Here is a 15,255-nt window from a genome sequence, read left to right on the forward strand (position 1 = left end):
ACACCAGCGCCATATGTTATAACAGAAACACATTTAGCCTGGTACAGGGATATCATTTCGGCAATACGTCGTTGTCCCAGTTTACTAGCAAAACGGAAAAGGGCCTCATTTAGCTGTAAAACCTTCTGAACCCGGTTTAACAACAACGGTTCCCAGTTCAGTTTTTTATTAAAGAGATTACCCAGATAATTAAAATTATCAACTTTGTCTATGCCAAACTCCCTCACCTTGAAGTTGCGGATTTTCGCATTCTTCTTTTGACCACACATCATGGTGAAGGATTTGCTAAAATTGACCCCCAGATCTAAATTTCCCATAAATGAATCAAAGGCATTCAGGCAGGTCTGCATGCTATTGGGAGTAAGGGTCATTAGCACAGTATCATCAGCATATGACAACATTGGGATCTTTTTGCCATTAATCTTTGGAAAGTCAGCACCAGTTTCAATCAAAAAACTTTCTAAACCGTTTGTGTAAACCAAAAATAAAAAGGGAGCTAATATACAACCCTGACGAACTCCTTCAGTAGAATAGATATGTCTGGTTTTTTCACCTCCAGGACCATATCTGATCCTAACTGTTGTAGCAGCATGTAACCTACGGAGCAAAGTTACTAAAGGCTCCTCAAAACCCATAACCTCCATCATGGACCACAATTTCCCCCTACATACAGTGTCGAAAGCACTAGACAAGTCCATGAATGCCAAACAAATAGAACTTCTCTTGGCACCCATGTACTTGCCCATAATTAATGCCAAATTCAGGCACTGCTCAGTAGTGCCCTTCCCTCTTCTAAACCCATACTGTGACTCTACAATAATCCCTGATGATTCTGCCCAAGTTTCCAAGCGTGCCAATATCACTCTACCCATTAATTTACAGGAGGCATCTATTAGAGATATTGGCCTATAGCATCCTGGGTTCGACTTATCTCCCTTTTTAAAAATAGGCACCACAACCGCCTCAGACCATGAAGACGGTACACGCCCCAACACTACCGCCTTAAAGACATTCAGAAGCAATGGGCACCAGACCTTAGGATTATGTTTAAACAGATCTAAAGGGATAGCATCCGGCCCAGGAGCTTTTAACGCCGCTCCCTTCATGAGAGCTGGCTCCAATTCTTTAATTGTTAATGAATCACTAAGTACTTTCATTGATTCAGTGTTGGAGCCATCATATTCATCATCCCTCAGGGAAGCAATTGAAAGGTGGGAATATTAGCAGAACCCGAGAAATTAGACATTTCCAAAAAACACAAATTATTATTCAGAATAATACTGTTAAGAGACTCTCCTTGTTTAGAGTGTTTAAAGTGGGCCATCGGTTGGTCTTCTAAGTCCAACAAGCCACATACTCTAGATCCACTGAACTTACACAACTCACAGTTATAGTCACCTAACCATATAATTGCTAGAGGAAATACACTATTTCTCAGTTTTGCTATTTCCTTTTGTAGGGTATCAATAACTGTGGTGTCGTTGGGGTCAAAGATATTATAGTACCAGTTGATTAGGAGCACGTCTAACGGGAAGTGATCTTTAATCATCATTATCTGATACCAAGGCGATTCCAGCACTTTATTCACACACATTGATTTATGCCTTACAGAGATTGCTGTCAATAACCCACCCTTGGCTCTCCCTGATTGTGATGATATTGCAGGGACATTAAACGTTTGGAACCCATCCAAGGTCTGGTCCATAGTACACCATGTCTCCTGTAGGCAGACTATGTCAAAAGAATCAACATAATTCAACCACACAGGATCATCCTGTCTGCGGGAGAAACCGGCTATATTCCAAGATATTAAACAAAAGTCTCTAGACTCCACAGGCCTCTCAACCATATCCTGTTCTATTACAGTTATAGTATGTGCTTGTTCACCCCCCACAAACTCATTTTGATGATCTTCATCTCCTCCATCTATTCCTTGATCATTGCACGAATCTTTCTCTGTCCCAGTAGATGTACTTATATCCTCCACACTACCCCCTACCACCCGCAAATTACATTTGACATGATCCAGGGGAGAAGAGGTGGACTTAACATCACATACAGATATTAAAGGTGATGAAATAGGGTACAGTCAGTCATTAAGACTCATAGGGGTCAATGGTTGGAACATATTTGAAAGAGGAACATTCCAAAATTCTCTCGGGTTTGTAGGAAGATAATCATTTGGCCCAGGGTATGCCTCTCGATAACTTCTCTGTGGAAAATAGTTAATATTTTTATTAGGGATCGGCTGTTTCCTTACATATTTCAATTGGGAGGGCATATCCCACCCAGGGCAGGATCGGGCTTCTTTCAAAGGGGGTAACATATTTTGTGGATAAAAATATGTTAAATTCCGGGTTGACACCCCCCCATTTCCAACATTCACAAACCAATCACTTATATAGGATACTACCCTATGATCCCGAAAGTTAACTATAACCAGGTCACCCTCTATGTCCTTAGGGCGTATACCCACCCAGTGGCATCTTCTGACTGAGACTATGTCGCCGTTCAAATGTGGCGGTAATGGCCTATTTAAACTTAACCAATGAATCACTTTGTTTTTTAAACTAATGTTTGATTCAATTACTCCCTCAGAAACCGGAGTAACGCCCGTTAGGATAATGACAAAATTAAAAGAGTCAGGTGGTAAATTTACAATATTTTTATGGCTAGGCTTACTTCTACTAGGGGATTTAGTTTGGGCAGCAGGAGTCCTATTTGGGGCCGTCTTTGTCATGGCCAAAGACAGTTTGGTTTTATTAATTATATTTGGGACTGTTCCAATAATTGGACCCACTGGAGCAGTGCGTTCTTTATTAGAATTGTCAGGTACACATTTTTTAGGGGAGTGAGTATGACTTGTTTGAATATTTTCAGGTTTCCCAGCTTGGTTTAGAGTTTTGTCTATATTCTCAGTTATCTTCAGTGGAATGGTAGCAACTGGTAGGAGGCGATCCAGTTTTTCATCTAGCCTCTTAAGACGTTCAACTAGGGGAAGAACAAACGCCTTTAGGAGGCTTTCAATAGCCTCCAGCATTTCTTCTCTAAGTGTAGTTTTATTTCTAATATCTACATCCCCTTGTTGAGGGAGTACCTCATCTGTAGCTTTATCCCCAACCTGTTGTAATACAGTTTCTTCTGTTACTGTAGCATGCTGGGGCAACCATGGGTTTAAAAACCCTTTATTACCTTTCCCTCCCTTCCTCCTTCTTTTCCTAGCTGGTGAGGATATCACAGTTTTGGAAATTTGGTTATTACTTGCTGCATTTATTTTTATATTTGACTGAGATGCACGCAATGTCACAACCTCAGTTTGTATTTTTAATGGCGGAGGTAAAATATTACTAATAGTATGGGGATCTAACTCCTGGGGGAGGGGTGTATTTAAATCAATGAGATTATCGGATGTTACTGAGGATAGATCAATAATGCCATCCGCACCTTCATCCAAAGCCCCTGGTAAAATTGGACTTTCTTGGAAAATTAACGGTATGCTATCAGTATTAAATAGCTCCGCATCCAACTCCCTTTGTTCTCCAGTACTAACAGGGGGTTTTAGGTTACTCGGGACCGGAGCTTGTTTCTTTAAAAATTCAATTGAAAGGCGGCGTTCCGCCCTCCTTTCTGCTAAAGCTAGCTCTCGGTCAACTTCTTTAGTTGCCTTGGCAAAGAATTTATCCAAAGGGCCGAGAATAGAAATATTTACACGATCAGGAAGCTGCTTGGGACTGGAGCTAGACATTACTAAAATGATTAAAAGGGCACCCAATATATAACAATTAATATTCACAATAAAAATAATACCCAATAAATATTAAACTTCACAGTATCCGGTTAAGAACACTTAATAATGTACAGTATTAACAAGCCAATGACCTAATAAATTACTTTATCAATTTGGTCAAGGAAAACCAGACCCTAAAATGTCCTTATCAGAGGGGTGGCCCAGCCCAGCCTCTGCCGGCCCCTGACGGCCACAGACGGCCCCGCCCTTCTCCCGGGCTTCTCCCGGCGCTTCCGCGCGCTTCCGCGCAGCGGTAATGACTGTGTCTATTTATAAGTCAGTATAGAAAAGGGGAGGGGCAGACAGGGAGAGCGGCCCAGGTGTGGAGGATTGGGTCTGGCAAGCGCTCCTGGGAACGGTAGTCCCTGCAGAGCGCCTGCACTCGCTCGCAGCCCCGCCTGTCACTTGCCTGTGATGGGACACAGTCCGAGTTCCTGATGCTCCGGCACACACCCCACACTAAGCGGGACCCGCGGAGCGGGTTCCGCGAGAGGTAGGAGGGTGTTAGGAAAGTTAAAAATGCTCCGTCCAAGGCGCTGCAGTAGTTGAAGATAAAAGCGTCCCAAGTGAAGCCCCAGGCACACGAGTCTTAAGCACTGGGGGAGGGGAGGGGCAGACAGGGAGAGCGGCCCAGGTGTGGAGGATTGGGTCTGGCAAGCGCTCCTGGGAACGGTAGTCCCTGCAGAGCACCTGCACTCGCTCGCAGCCCCGCCTGTCACTTGCCTGTGATGGGACACAGTCCGAGTTCCTGATGCTCCGGCACACACCCCACACGAAGCGGGACCCGCGGAGCGGGTTCCGCGAGAGGTAGGAGGGTGTTAGGAAAGTTAAAAATGCTCCGTCCAAGGCGCTGCAGTAGTTGAAGATAAAAGCGTCCCAAGTGAAGCCCCAGGCACACGAGTCTTAAGCACTGGGGGAGGGGAGGGGCAGACAGGGAGAGCGGCCCAGGTGTGGAGGATTGGGTCTGGCAAGCGCTCCTGGGAACGGTAGTCCCTGCAGAGCGCCTGCACTCGCTCGCAGCCCCGCCTGTCACTTGCCTGTGATGGGACACAGTCCGAGTTCCTGATGCTCCGGCACACACCCCACACGAAGCGGGACCCGCGGAGCGGGTTCCGCGAGAGGTAGGAGGGTGTTAGGAAAGTTAAAAATGCTCCGTCCAAGGCGCTGCAGTAGTTGAAGATAAAAGCGTCCCAAGTGAAGCCCCAGGCACACGAGTCTTAAGCACTGGGGGAGGGGAGGGGCAGACAGGGAGAGCGGCCCAGGTGTGGAGGATTGGGTCTGGCAAGCGCTCCTGGGAACGGTAGTCCCTGCAGAGCGCCTGCACTCGCTCGCAGCCCCGCCTGTCACTTGCCTGTGATGGGACACAGTCCGAGTTCCTGATGCTCCGGCACACACCCCACACGAAGCGGGACCCGCGGAGCGGGTTCCGCGAGAGGTAGGAGGGTGTTAGGAAAGTTAAAAATGCTCCGTCCAAGGCGCTGCAGTAGTTGAAGATAAAAGCGTGGATTGAGTCACTTTGAGGCATCAGTGGCTGTCTGGGAGACGGATTCATAAGGAAATGTTTTTTAGTTTCAGTGTCCGTATGAACTCAAACAGGTCAATTCTTGTTTGCACGTTATCCAAGTCAGCTTCTGGACAAAATGATAATCCTAATTTCAGGATTTATTTTTCTTGATCAGTAAGGGTCATATTAGTGCATAGCTTCATTGTCGGTGAGCAAGGAGCATAACGCTCCGAAACGCGTTAGACTGAGGCTGAATAAAGAGATCTTTTGGCACCACACACGGCGTCATCATTCCTGGATTGAAGGATTTGTGTTTGAATTGTACGGACTCACTCCCGGGGGTCCGAGCAGACGATGTGACTCACGGTTTGGAGGCGGCGATTTTCAGCTAACGGAGCAAGTTAAGGAATACATGTATATAGATGTTTTCCGCACTGCATTGTATTGTGTTTTTCTGTGTTTAGTTTATACACTATTTATTTTCACTAGCACAGCGCACTCGTAGCACCTAAATTCTCATTGGAATTGTTGCAATAATAGATGTATCTATCCATGTACAATCAACTGATTATTGTTTAAATCACTACATTGTGGACTGTGTAATTCTTTTTTGTGTTGGCAGGATCTTTGAGCAAGTTAGCCCCTGCACAAGTTTTATGAAGCCTTTTAAGTGATTCCTAATTGAGCGTTATTTTGCATATTTGGCATTAATTACCCATGTTCCTATGGAATATAGGGTGCCCCTGGTCTGATTTTGATGATAGTGCTCCTGCTGGGTATAAAACCATTTAGTCTGCATGGACAAAAGAATGCACCACCTTAGCAAGGCAAGTGGCCATGATTTTAGACAAAGATGTTAGATTTTATATTTATTAAAGATATAGCATGTTAGGAGGCACGCTCCACAGGACGTTTGACGGTTTAAAAATGACAGTTATGATTGTTGCTCATAGGTCGTAAGGTAGCAACTGTTTATCGAAGGAATCATCATACAGTGAAAACAGGTGAGGGGTAAGTGTCTCTTGAAAAATGGAAATACATTGGGCCCGGGGGGTTTTACCCGAGGGCATTGATGTGATAGCTTGTTGTTTCTCCGCTGCGTAGATCTAGTTCAGCTCTTTCCTCTGGCAGGAGGGTTCGTACAGGTAGGTCACACATAATGGAATCAGCACTCTCCGGGGTAGGGGGTGGCCAGTGAACATGAAAATCCCTATGGTATGAGTAAGCTATTTTGTTTTAGTTTTAAACCTAAAATAACTGAAAAACCACACCGAAAAGGAAACAGCCAGCATCCATGTAATATTTGAACACCTGCACAATCACAAACTAAAATGCCATTCAAAGAAAGGAAAGTGTGAGGGAATTAGCAATTTTTATTGTTTTCTGAGGGAACCAACACAATGTGACCTTGTCATAAAATTTAGGAGCAAGAAAGATTGGTCTAAGATGATTCTGCTTGAAGTTTTTTCTTTAGTAGTGTCATTAAAATATAGTTCTTCTTCTTTTTGTTTCCTCCAAGTAAGAAATAAGCCTTTTTTGACATATACACCCCCACGTTTTGCTTGGTAACTTATGTGATTTTGACTGGAAGTGCACTCGGTTCCTGCTAACCAGCTCCCCAGTGCCAGAGCTCTTTCCCAAAACTGTACAATTGTTTCCATATGTTTCAGTTGCTGTTAACAGCTTTTCGCAATGGTATAAGGCTCTCTAGTTATTCACAATGCCTCTCCTTCGGTTTTGTAGATGGCAGTCATGGTCTCATTACTGTAGTTATTATTCCTCTTTTAGAGATTGCTCTCTGCTCTTTGGTGTTTAATTAATTAATTCAGTTCAGGTTGTAAACTCCTGGCTCTTCCATAAAGCTGATCTATTATCTGGTTACTCCGTTCCAGGGATCTGGTCGGCAAGATAGTTGTTAAATGTCCCAAGACGGTAAATCAATCTTTGTTCCTTCTGGAATAGATTCCTCTCTGCATTGGTGGCAGCATAGTCTCAGCTTTCAAAGACAACCCACTCAATAGCGTTTGCGCAGTGGCCCATTGTGAAGACATGATTACATATTTTTGTTGTCAATTTCATGCATCTGATGTTGCTTATGTGTTCACAGATGCAGGTTTTTACTTTTCTACAGGTCCTTCCGGTGTAGAGTAATTTACATGGGCATGTTATACATATTACTTGAGTTGTGACCCCCCTATCTCCTCGTTCCCTCTATTTTATATTTGATATTGAAGGAGCTATCTCCAGATACCTCACAAAACGTGCGTCAGGTCCAGTGATGCTAGGCGTAACCTTCTTACGCCCCCCCAGAACCTCTAGTTCTTACATCTGGTAGCGGTATTGGTCCTCAATGGCAAGGCTGGTAAGAAGATTTCGAGGATTTCATGAAAGGGTCACGAGTCACCGACCCCGACCAGAAACTCATTGCCCTGTGCAACCTGTTTGGCAAAGACGTTACTCAAGTCATAAAAGAACTGCCGCCCACCATGTCGGCTTCATATCAAGACGTGAGAGATGTATTAAACAGAAAATTCCTTCACAAACATAATTTAGACTATGAATGCTACACCTTTAATCTCGCCTCACAGGAATAGGATGAATCAAATGGGCAACTTTATCACTCGCCTCAAAAGCCTAGCGCGTTACTGCCAATTTGATAACTTTACCACGGAAGACACCCTCCATCTAAGAATCATGGAAGGATGCCAGTCAGAATCACTACGCCATCTCTTGCTGAAGAAACACTACTCACTAGACGACATTGAAGACCTGACAAGAATCAATTACCAGGCTGAAGAATATGCCAGGAAGATGGAAGCAGGCAAAACAGACAAACTCGAACAAGCGTTCCGACTCCAGTCCCTGGCGAAACCAAGACACCAGCCTGACTAAAGAAGAACCTCCAAACACACAAGCCAGATCCGCAGCTCGAACAGGAGCGGGAGCAGCCGACAACCACAATTACAATGCTATCACTGCAGTCAAGAATACCCACATACAGACCCCTACCCTGCCATGGGGCAGCAATGTCACCACTGTGGGAAAGAAAACCACTTTGAATTGGTGTGCCGAGCATCTAGCAAGGGACTAGCACAAGTCCAAATCAACTCTGGACGCCACCATGCAAAAGCAGTATGCGTCAGGCTAGCACAGTCAACCAGCTCAAGATCTAGCACACAGTCTAATCTCATATACCCACCTTGACCCTTGTCATCGAGGGAAACATCATGCCTCACCTCTATCTCTCAAGACAGTGGTGAATATGTGTGAATGGTGGCAGACCCTGACAAATTAAAGAAATATCCCAGCAACACATTCAACTGCTACTGAATACAGGAAAATAAACCCTAAACAAGCTGTAAATGGACTATGGTCACTGCTGTGTCTGAAGACAACAGAATCACTCGGAATGTGTCACACTTCCAAAGGTGCTACCCAGGAGTCAACACCCAGAAGGAAGAGTCAGAACATGACACAGATGGTCGAGAAGCCAACAACTGTGAAAGACTTGAGGTCTCGCCAAGTCCAAAAGAGTCAAGAGAAGCGCACCCTCCACACCAGCTACAGAGAACCATTTGACAACCCACTCAGCTAATTGAAGAACTGTTAACAGGTGTGCACACTAAACATTTTAAGAAGGGGGAAATGTAGTGCCGCCATGCATGATACCTTAGCGCAGCGCTAGGACCAAGCAGGGCGAGCCGAGTACGGAAGTGGGAGGCAGGTGGCGGAAGAGCAAAGGCAGGAAGTAGAGGGACAGAGAAGAGGTAGAGAAGTGGGAACGGAGTGGAGCGGCAGACAGAAAGTAATGGAGAATTAAAATACGTTAATTAAGCCTACAGAGTCCGTCTTTTCAATACATCACCACACCAGCCATATGCAAATCAGTCTTGACCCTGCTCCAGTGGGAACAGTCTAGCCCGAACTACCAAGCAAGTGCTCCCTGAACCAGAATACAAGTAACTTAGGACCGGTTTCGCCCTGATAAAGGCTCATCGGACATGCATAGCTTGATTCCAGTGGCAAAGTAAGCACAGGACCCAAGCATGGGCATACCCATTACACTTAGGCATTAGCTGCAACAACAAAATGATAGATGGAATGCTTGAATTAATCTCAGCCACCGACGATTGCTCAGGCTGCATCCCAATCCATCGTTTTTTGCCAGCCATGTCACCTCAGTTTGGACCCAGCCATATGCAAATCCGTCTTGAGCCTGCTCCAATGGGAACAGTCCAGCCCACACTGCCAAGCCAGGTGTTCCCAGAACTGGGAAACAGGCAACCTAGGATCGGTTTGGCCCTGAAAAGGGCTCATCAGCCAGGTATAGCTTGATTCCAGTGGCACAGTGAGCACAGGATCCACATCTGGGCATACCCAGCATGCTTAGGACATAAGTTGCAACAACAACAAGGTGATAGATGGCACAGAACTGGGCGCCGGCGTCAGAATCAGTGTGGAACTCAGAATTGAGCCTCAGCAATCTTCAGCTGCTATCAGCCATGCCCCTTCCCCTTCCTGGAATCCTTCTAATACTAGCAATCCAGAGATTGTTTCCTTTAGAGAATAGTGAGGGGCATCTGATGTATCATATCAAAGTTAAGATACTGTGCTGCTTTGTTAATTGCTGATGTGAATTAAGGGTAATCGAGGAGATGGTGAGGGGCAAAAGGTACATGAAGATCTTGTATGATCTGGCTACTGGAAACTAATGTCGAAGAGTAGAATCTGTGGATCATAATAGGGTGTGGTAGGGTGGCCTGTTTTTCAGGACCTGCAATGGATGTACAATCCTTTGCTCTGTTAATCATGGGATATAGTTTGTCCTTCAAATCTGCAGAAAGTGTACATCCACACAGGTCTTGTGATGAAGACATCCTATAATTACACTCCGATTGCATGCATCTATCTGGTGCATTCAGACCAAAAGGAATATGACTGTGTACACGTACGTTTACAAAATGATAGCTCTATTGGCAACTGATACAAATGTAAATTTATCATTGGTAAAACTTCCTTTTAACTAAGCAATTCCTCCTGAGTCAAGAGATTTCTAGACCACCCCACCTGTAAAGATCTTTCTAAAGATAAAAACTTAGAGGAAAGCATTATTGGCTGCTGTGTTCTTATTGTAATTAACCTCCTCATTTTTAAACCCTCCACGCAGCTGCAGGACACAACCAGGATCAAACGAAGAGTAAATTGCTTTATTTATGTTATGTCTGAGAAAAGAGTCTTTCGGCAGTGTAGCATTCATCTTTCAGTGTGCATGAATACAGGTCACTAGAGATCCTATTTAAAACAACTTCATGATGGGTGTATAGCAATTTTAACATATTTCTATAAATGGTGAGCAAAAAATAAACAGACTCTAGCGAAGTAAAGGATCAAAATATTTAACTGATCATTTTGTATGCAATCCTAAGGTGGTCAGTTCAGTAAGTGGTTACCAGCTACACAGCAAAGCTATCAGAACACATACCATTTGCATTCTGCTTGTTTTCAAAATGGCTGCTTGATGTCATACAGACAGTACATTTTATTTTAAAGCATAAAAAGCTTTAGACAGCAGTATCACAGTGAGGAGGCTTGCATTATCGGATATCATGCAATCCTTTAATTTCCTTACCTGGCCCGTTTTTCTTAACACTTCTACAGCCTGTTTATGAGTAGCTCCTTCTAAGCTTGTTCCATTGACAGACAACACACGATCCCCTATAAACATTGAAGAAAATATGTAAAGAACTGATCCATCGCATTAACAAAAATATTTCGACATGTTGTTTGAAAACGCAACAATTATCTTGTAGAATGCTACACACAGGTTAAATGCTGATTAACTGATGTCCAGCTCGCATTTGTTTCTGTCTCTGAACAGAAGTATAACATTATTTCACATTGTTGCTCTTGTGTTACCCTATCAGAATCTGTATTCCAAAGTGGTGGGGTTTATAATCCAAAATAGTAGCTGAGTCTGCTAACAGTAAAGGGTAGATTTATAGGTTAAGATCTGACACACCAGCTCAGAGATTGACTTTTGTTTGCTTTAGAAACAAAACTCAATTGAAATGATTGGCCAAAGCAATTTCCAGAATGCCAAACTATATCTGTTCAGCCAATAGGCAACCTGAGGACAAGAGGGATACATGTGAACTGAGGGTCAGTTCGCAATACCGTGCACCGCTGCCACAGGGCAGAGTTCTCTTAAGTAGAGCCCACTGGCACTGTATCATCTTTTGATGGACACTGTGCTACCAATAGCATCCTGCATTCAGAAAACCATAGTTCATGGTTCCGTTTTGAATTTGTCAATCGCAGTATTGTATTGCTGGTTTATAGAGCTTGGGGCACTGCTGTCAAGTGCCCAGCGTACGAACTCTGACCCCCAAAAAACATGTAGGAATTGGCTAATCTCCGATTGACATATTTAACTCTCCTATAAGGCGACAGTATATGATGTAGAAACTACACCCATAAAATGGAAAGCTCAGTGTCACCTGTGGACTGCATCACATTGTGTCATTCACTAGTGTGACAAAGGAAAACATGGCTTCAGGCCTACCATTGTAGCCAGACGGCTGCAGTTTAAACCATCAGCACAACCAGTCAAAATAACCATTTTGACAGGAAAAACCTTCCTTTTAAATATTAATATATTGCCCTTATGTAGGCGTGACAGCCCAGCAGGTAGGGGTAAATGGTAGATAAATGTGGCACATGCAGAAATCTGATATAGCCATGACCATACGCTGACAAGCCTTCAAAGCTATTTTCACTGTTGAAGACTCTGGCTGTCCCCTGAAGAAAACTAGAGTGCGGATTAAAATATTAATTCTGCCGGGCAACTGGAAAACTGTATTCAATCATTACTTTTAATATGTATTACAAGCCAAATTTGATGGTGAAGATGTATTTTTAATAAATATTTGGAAAAAGTAACTTGTAGAAATATACTTTTCCCCTGCCTAATGCTACTGGAGGTTATTTGCATGAGCTCTTCAGTACCTACCCAGGGAGAGCTTGACCTTAAAGAGGTGTGAAAAGTGCTTTCACAGCAGAGGTAATAGGCACGGTGTGGGGAGGGGTTTTTCTTCTCCTTGCTGAGAGACCAGTTAGGGTTGACCCTAGGGTGGGACTTGCCTTTTGACAAGTAAATGTAAGGGTAGGCCTTAAGAAAGTAAACTTAAATCCTTTGTGAAGCTGGCTCCAAATGCAATGAGAGGGCAGCTACCCACAGAACTGGATTTGAGTACAGAAGGGGACTGCTAATATTCCTGACCACACAGACTAGGTACAAGGGGGAAAGGGATTTTGGGAGTAAGGTGCTCTGTAGGACTGTTTACAGAAGGGCAAACAGTATCTGCTGCAAAAATGGACAGGGTTGCCCCTGGAAACATTTACCCCATTTGTTAGGGAGGAGCAGGGGTCACCCCCACCTACTAGCTAGTGCCAATCATGAATGTGGTACACCAAGACACCATTCTCAGAATACTTTCTGAATCTGTGACACAACAGAAGAAGGAATGCATCTACTGTTGGAGACCTGCAAGGAGTCGTGAAGAGCTGGACCAGCTCCCACATGTACCTACAACAAAGCAGTTAACTCCAGGGGTCAGTTGGTCGACCTCTTGTGTGGGGACACAACAAGCTTTAAAATACCTTTTCTCTAAAGAGCCTACCTGACAAGTTACAATTGGACCGGAACTGGAACCTGCTGGTAGCCTCTGCTAGAGTGAATACTGACCCCTATTTGCTGACCTTGAGGTCCTGGGACCATTGCCATTTTTTAACTGCATTTTTCCTACAATCTCAGAAAACCTGTGCAACTTAAATAAATCCTGACTTCTCGCTGCTGGAGGACTGGGACCAATCTAGCCAATCCATTCAAGGCACAACTTCGCTGAGCTGAAGAAACAGGTTCTCCTACTCTGAGGTTCTCTGAAGCAGCAAGTCATTCAGCAGACCATCGGCGAGTAAGAAACTGGCCATGTGGAACCCATTGACGGATACAGCCTGCAAACTTGCCCCCTTCTCAGGGATTTGACTTCTATTTCAGAAACGAAGTCCGAAAGTAAAACATCTGACTTGGATGAACCTATTTAGTGTTGTCAACCCACACTTCAACGGGGGGTTAGCCTAAAATCTTGCCTACATCCAGGTCAACCACCACCATAGATTATCATTGGTGCTTTACTTTTTCTTCACATATTTTACCATACATTTTTTTAATTCATAGATCTGGTTCTCATTTGATTTTTTTTGTTTTGGAGTGATTTTGTTTATTACATTTTGCTCTATTTTTAGTGGAGTGTGATTTTTATTGTGTGGTGTTTTTTTACTTATTAACTGTTTTGGTACTTCTAAATGCTTTACACATGTGCTTTAAGATAGGCATGTCTGTTCTGTGCCATAGCTTTTAGGGATTGAACTCCGGTTTAAATTACTGATACCTTTGGCATAAACTAACAGGTTAGTGGCATTAATTGTTGCAGATTTCTAGCCACCCTAACTAATAATTGACTTTCTTACAACTAAGCATCAATTACAACATCTTTGCTGGATTGACCATGAAAAAGTGGACAATATACCACTGAAACATGTTTATTGGGAATTATGATGTAAAGTAAAACAGCCAAGCTTAAAAGCAAATTTATTGAACTCGTATTATTGATGGCTGAAAGATGAATTGCTGTGTCGTGGTGATTCACTGTATTCCTTCGGCTATCATGCTGGAAACAAGAAACAGGTAGATGGGTAGAACCAGAAAGAACTACTGTAAGAACTCAGGAAACAGGAAGGAATACAACAAGAAAATCATTAGTGTGGGATGCCTTATTGTTACCGTTCCTAAGGAGGGACTCTCTGCCCAGTAGAAGATAAAAGAGTAAAACGCAATTACTATTGCACTGATGATTGCATATATAAGAAACCACTATCAAGTGCAGAGTAGCTTTCCAAAAGATCTAGGAAGATTTTTCGTAATTTGGTTCCACCAACACAGAGTTTACAGATGTCATACTGGCCCCTTTGGATTGTCCTTCTGTTCTATCTCTCTCGCCACTAGATGGATGAATATAATTACACTACATTAAACCTGATTAAAAGACAAGTGGATACTAGAGTTGCCAAATCAAAAAAATCCGGGTGTGGGAAACACGGGGCCATTTATAGTTGAGCTCAGGGGTATTCAATCCAGGCATGTGACTACGCCAAGTCATAATCAGGCCATGGTGAGGAATGTTTTGTCAGTTGAACAACGGAAGGAGAAAGGGACGATTGAGGACTATAAATACAAGAGTTACGACTGTGGAAAATGAATGCTTACATAAGACTAACATTGAACTCCTGCGACACCAGCCAAACCTGATAAAGAGCACCGCTTGTCAAGGCTGAGTATAAAAATACAATTGATGTGGAAACTGGTGGATATATCCCTCAGCAGAGAGGGGGAATGTCCATGGTGCAACACTGTTGAAAGAACATAAAACTTGCTCAACCTCCTGCAATACTGACCAAGGTCTTATGCGCTCCATCAGGATACAGCATGGCTTCACAGAAGAAAAAAACTCAGTTTGCCATATTTATCACCATTGAATCAGTTTGGGTTATCACTATACATAAGGGTGTGGGTAGCACTGCATGCCTTTGCCCGAGCCTGCACTACCAAAACTATGCACAAAAGTGCCAGAAAGTGAAAAGCCAAGCAAATTAGTCCAACTAGTGGGGCAGGAACATATTGTCAATTAGGTTTCGCACTTATTAAAGGAGTTCTGATTGGACATACAGAGGGAGAACTAGTGCCAATATAATTCCTTCATAAGTGTGGGCAAAGCCATCTTGAGACCTAATCAGAGCACAAAATAATCTCTTTATTAGAACTCCAGAAGTTTTTCCAAAAGGAAGAGATAGGCTTGTACGGTAGGATCTATGGTTTACAGCATAGACAGAAATTAGTATGTGAGGG

At 43.5% G+C, this 15,255-nt stretch overlaps 1 protein-coding gene across 8 annotated transcripts in view; it reads right to left on the reverse strand.

The window, feature by feature from the left end:
* PTPN13 (protein tyrosine phosphatase non-receptor type 13) overlaps nt 1-15,255 on the reverse strand; it is a 1,030,035-nt gene that overhangs the window by 344,807 nt on the left and 669,973 nt on the right. For all 8 annotated transcript variants that reach the window (XM_078676288.1, XM_078676281.1, XM_078676285.1 and 5 more), the window contains one exon: nt 10,921-11,006. In XM_078676288.1, the coding sequence (XP_078532414.1) occupies nt 10,921-11,006 (86 nt within the window). The remainder of the gene's footprint in view (nt 1-10,920; nt 11,007-15,255) is intronic.

Source organism: Lissotriton helveticus, chromosome 2_1 (assembly GCF_964261635.1).
Source record: "Lissotriton helveticus chromosome 2_1, aLisHel1.1, whole genome shotgun sequence".
NCBI classification, from domain to species: domain Eukaryota; kingdom Metazoa; phylum Chordata; class Amphibia; order Caudata; family Salamandridae; genus Lissotriton; species Lissotriton helveticus.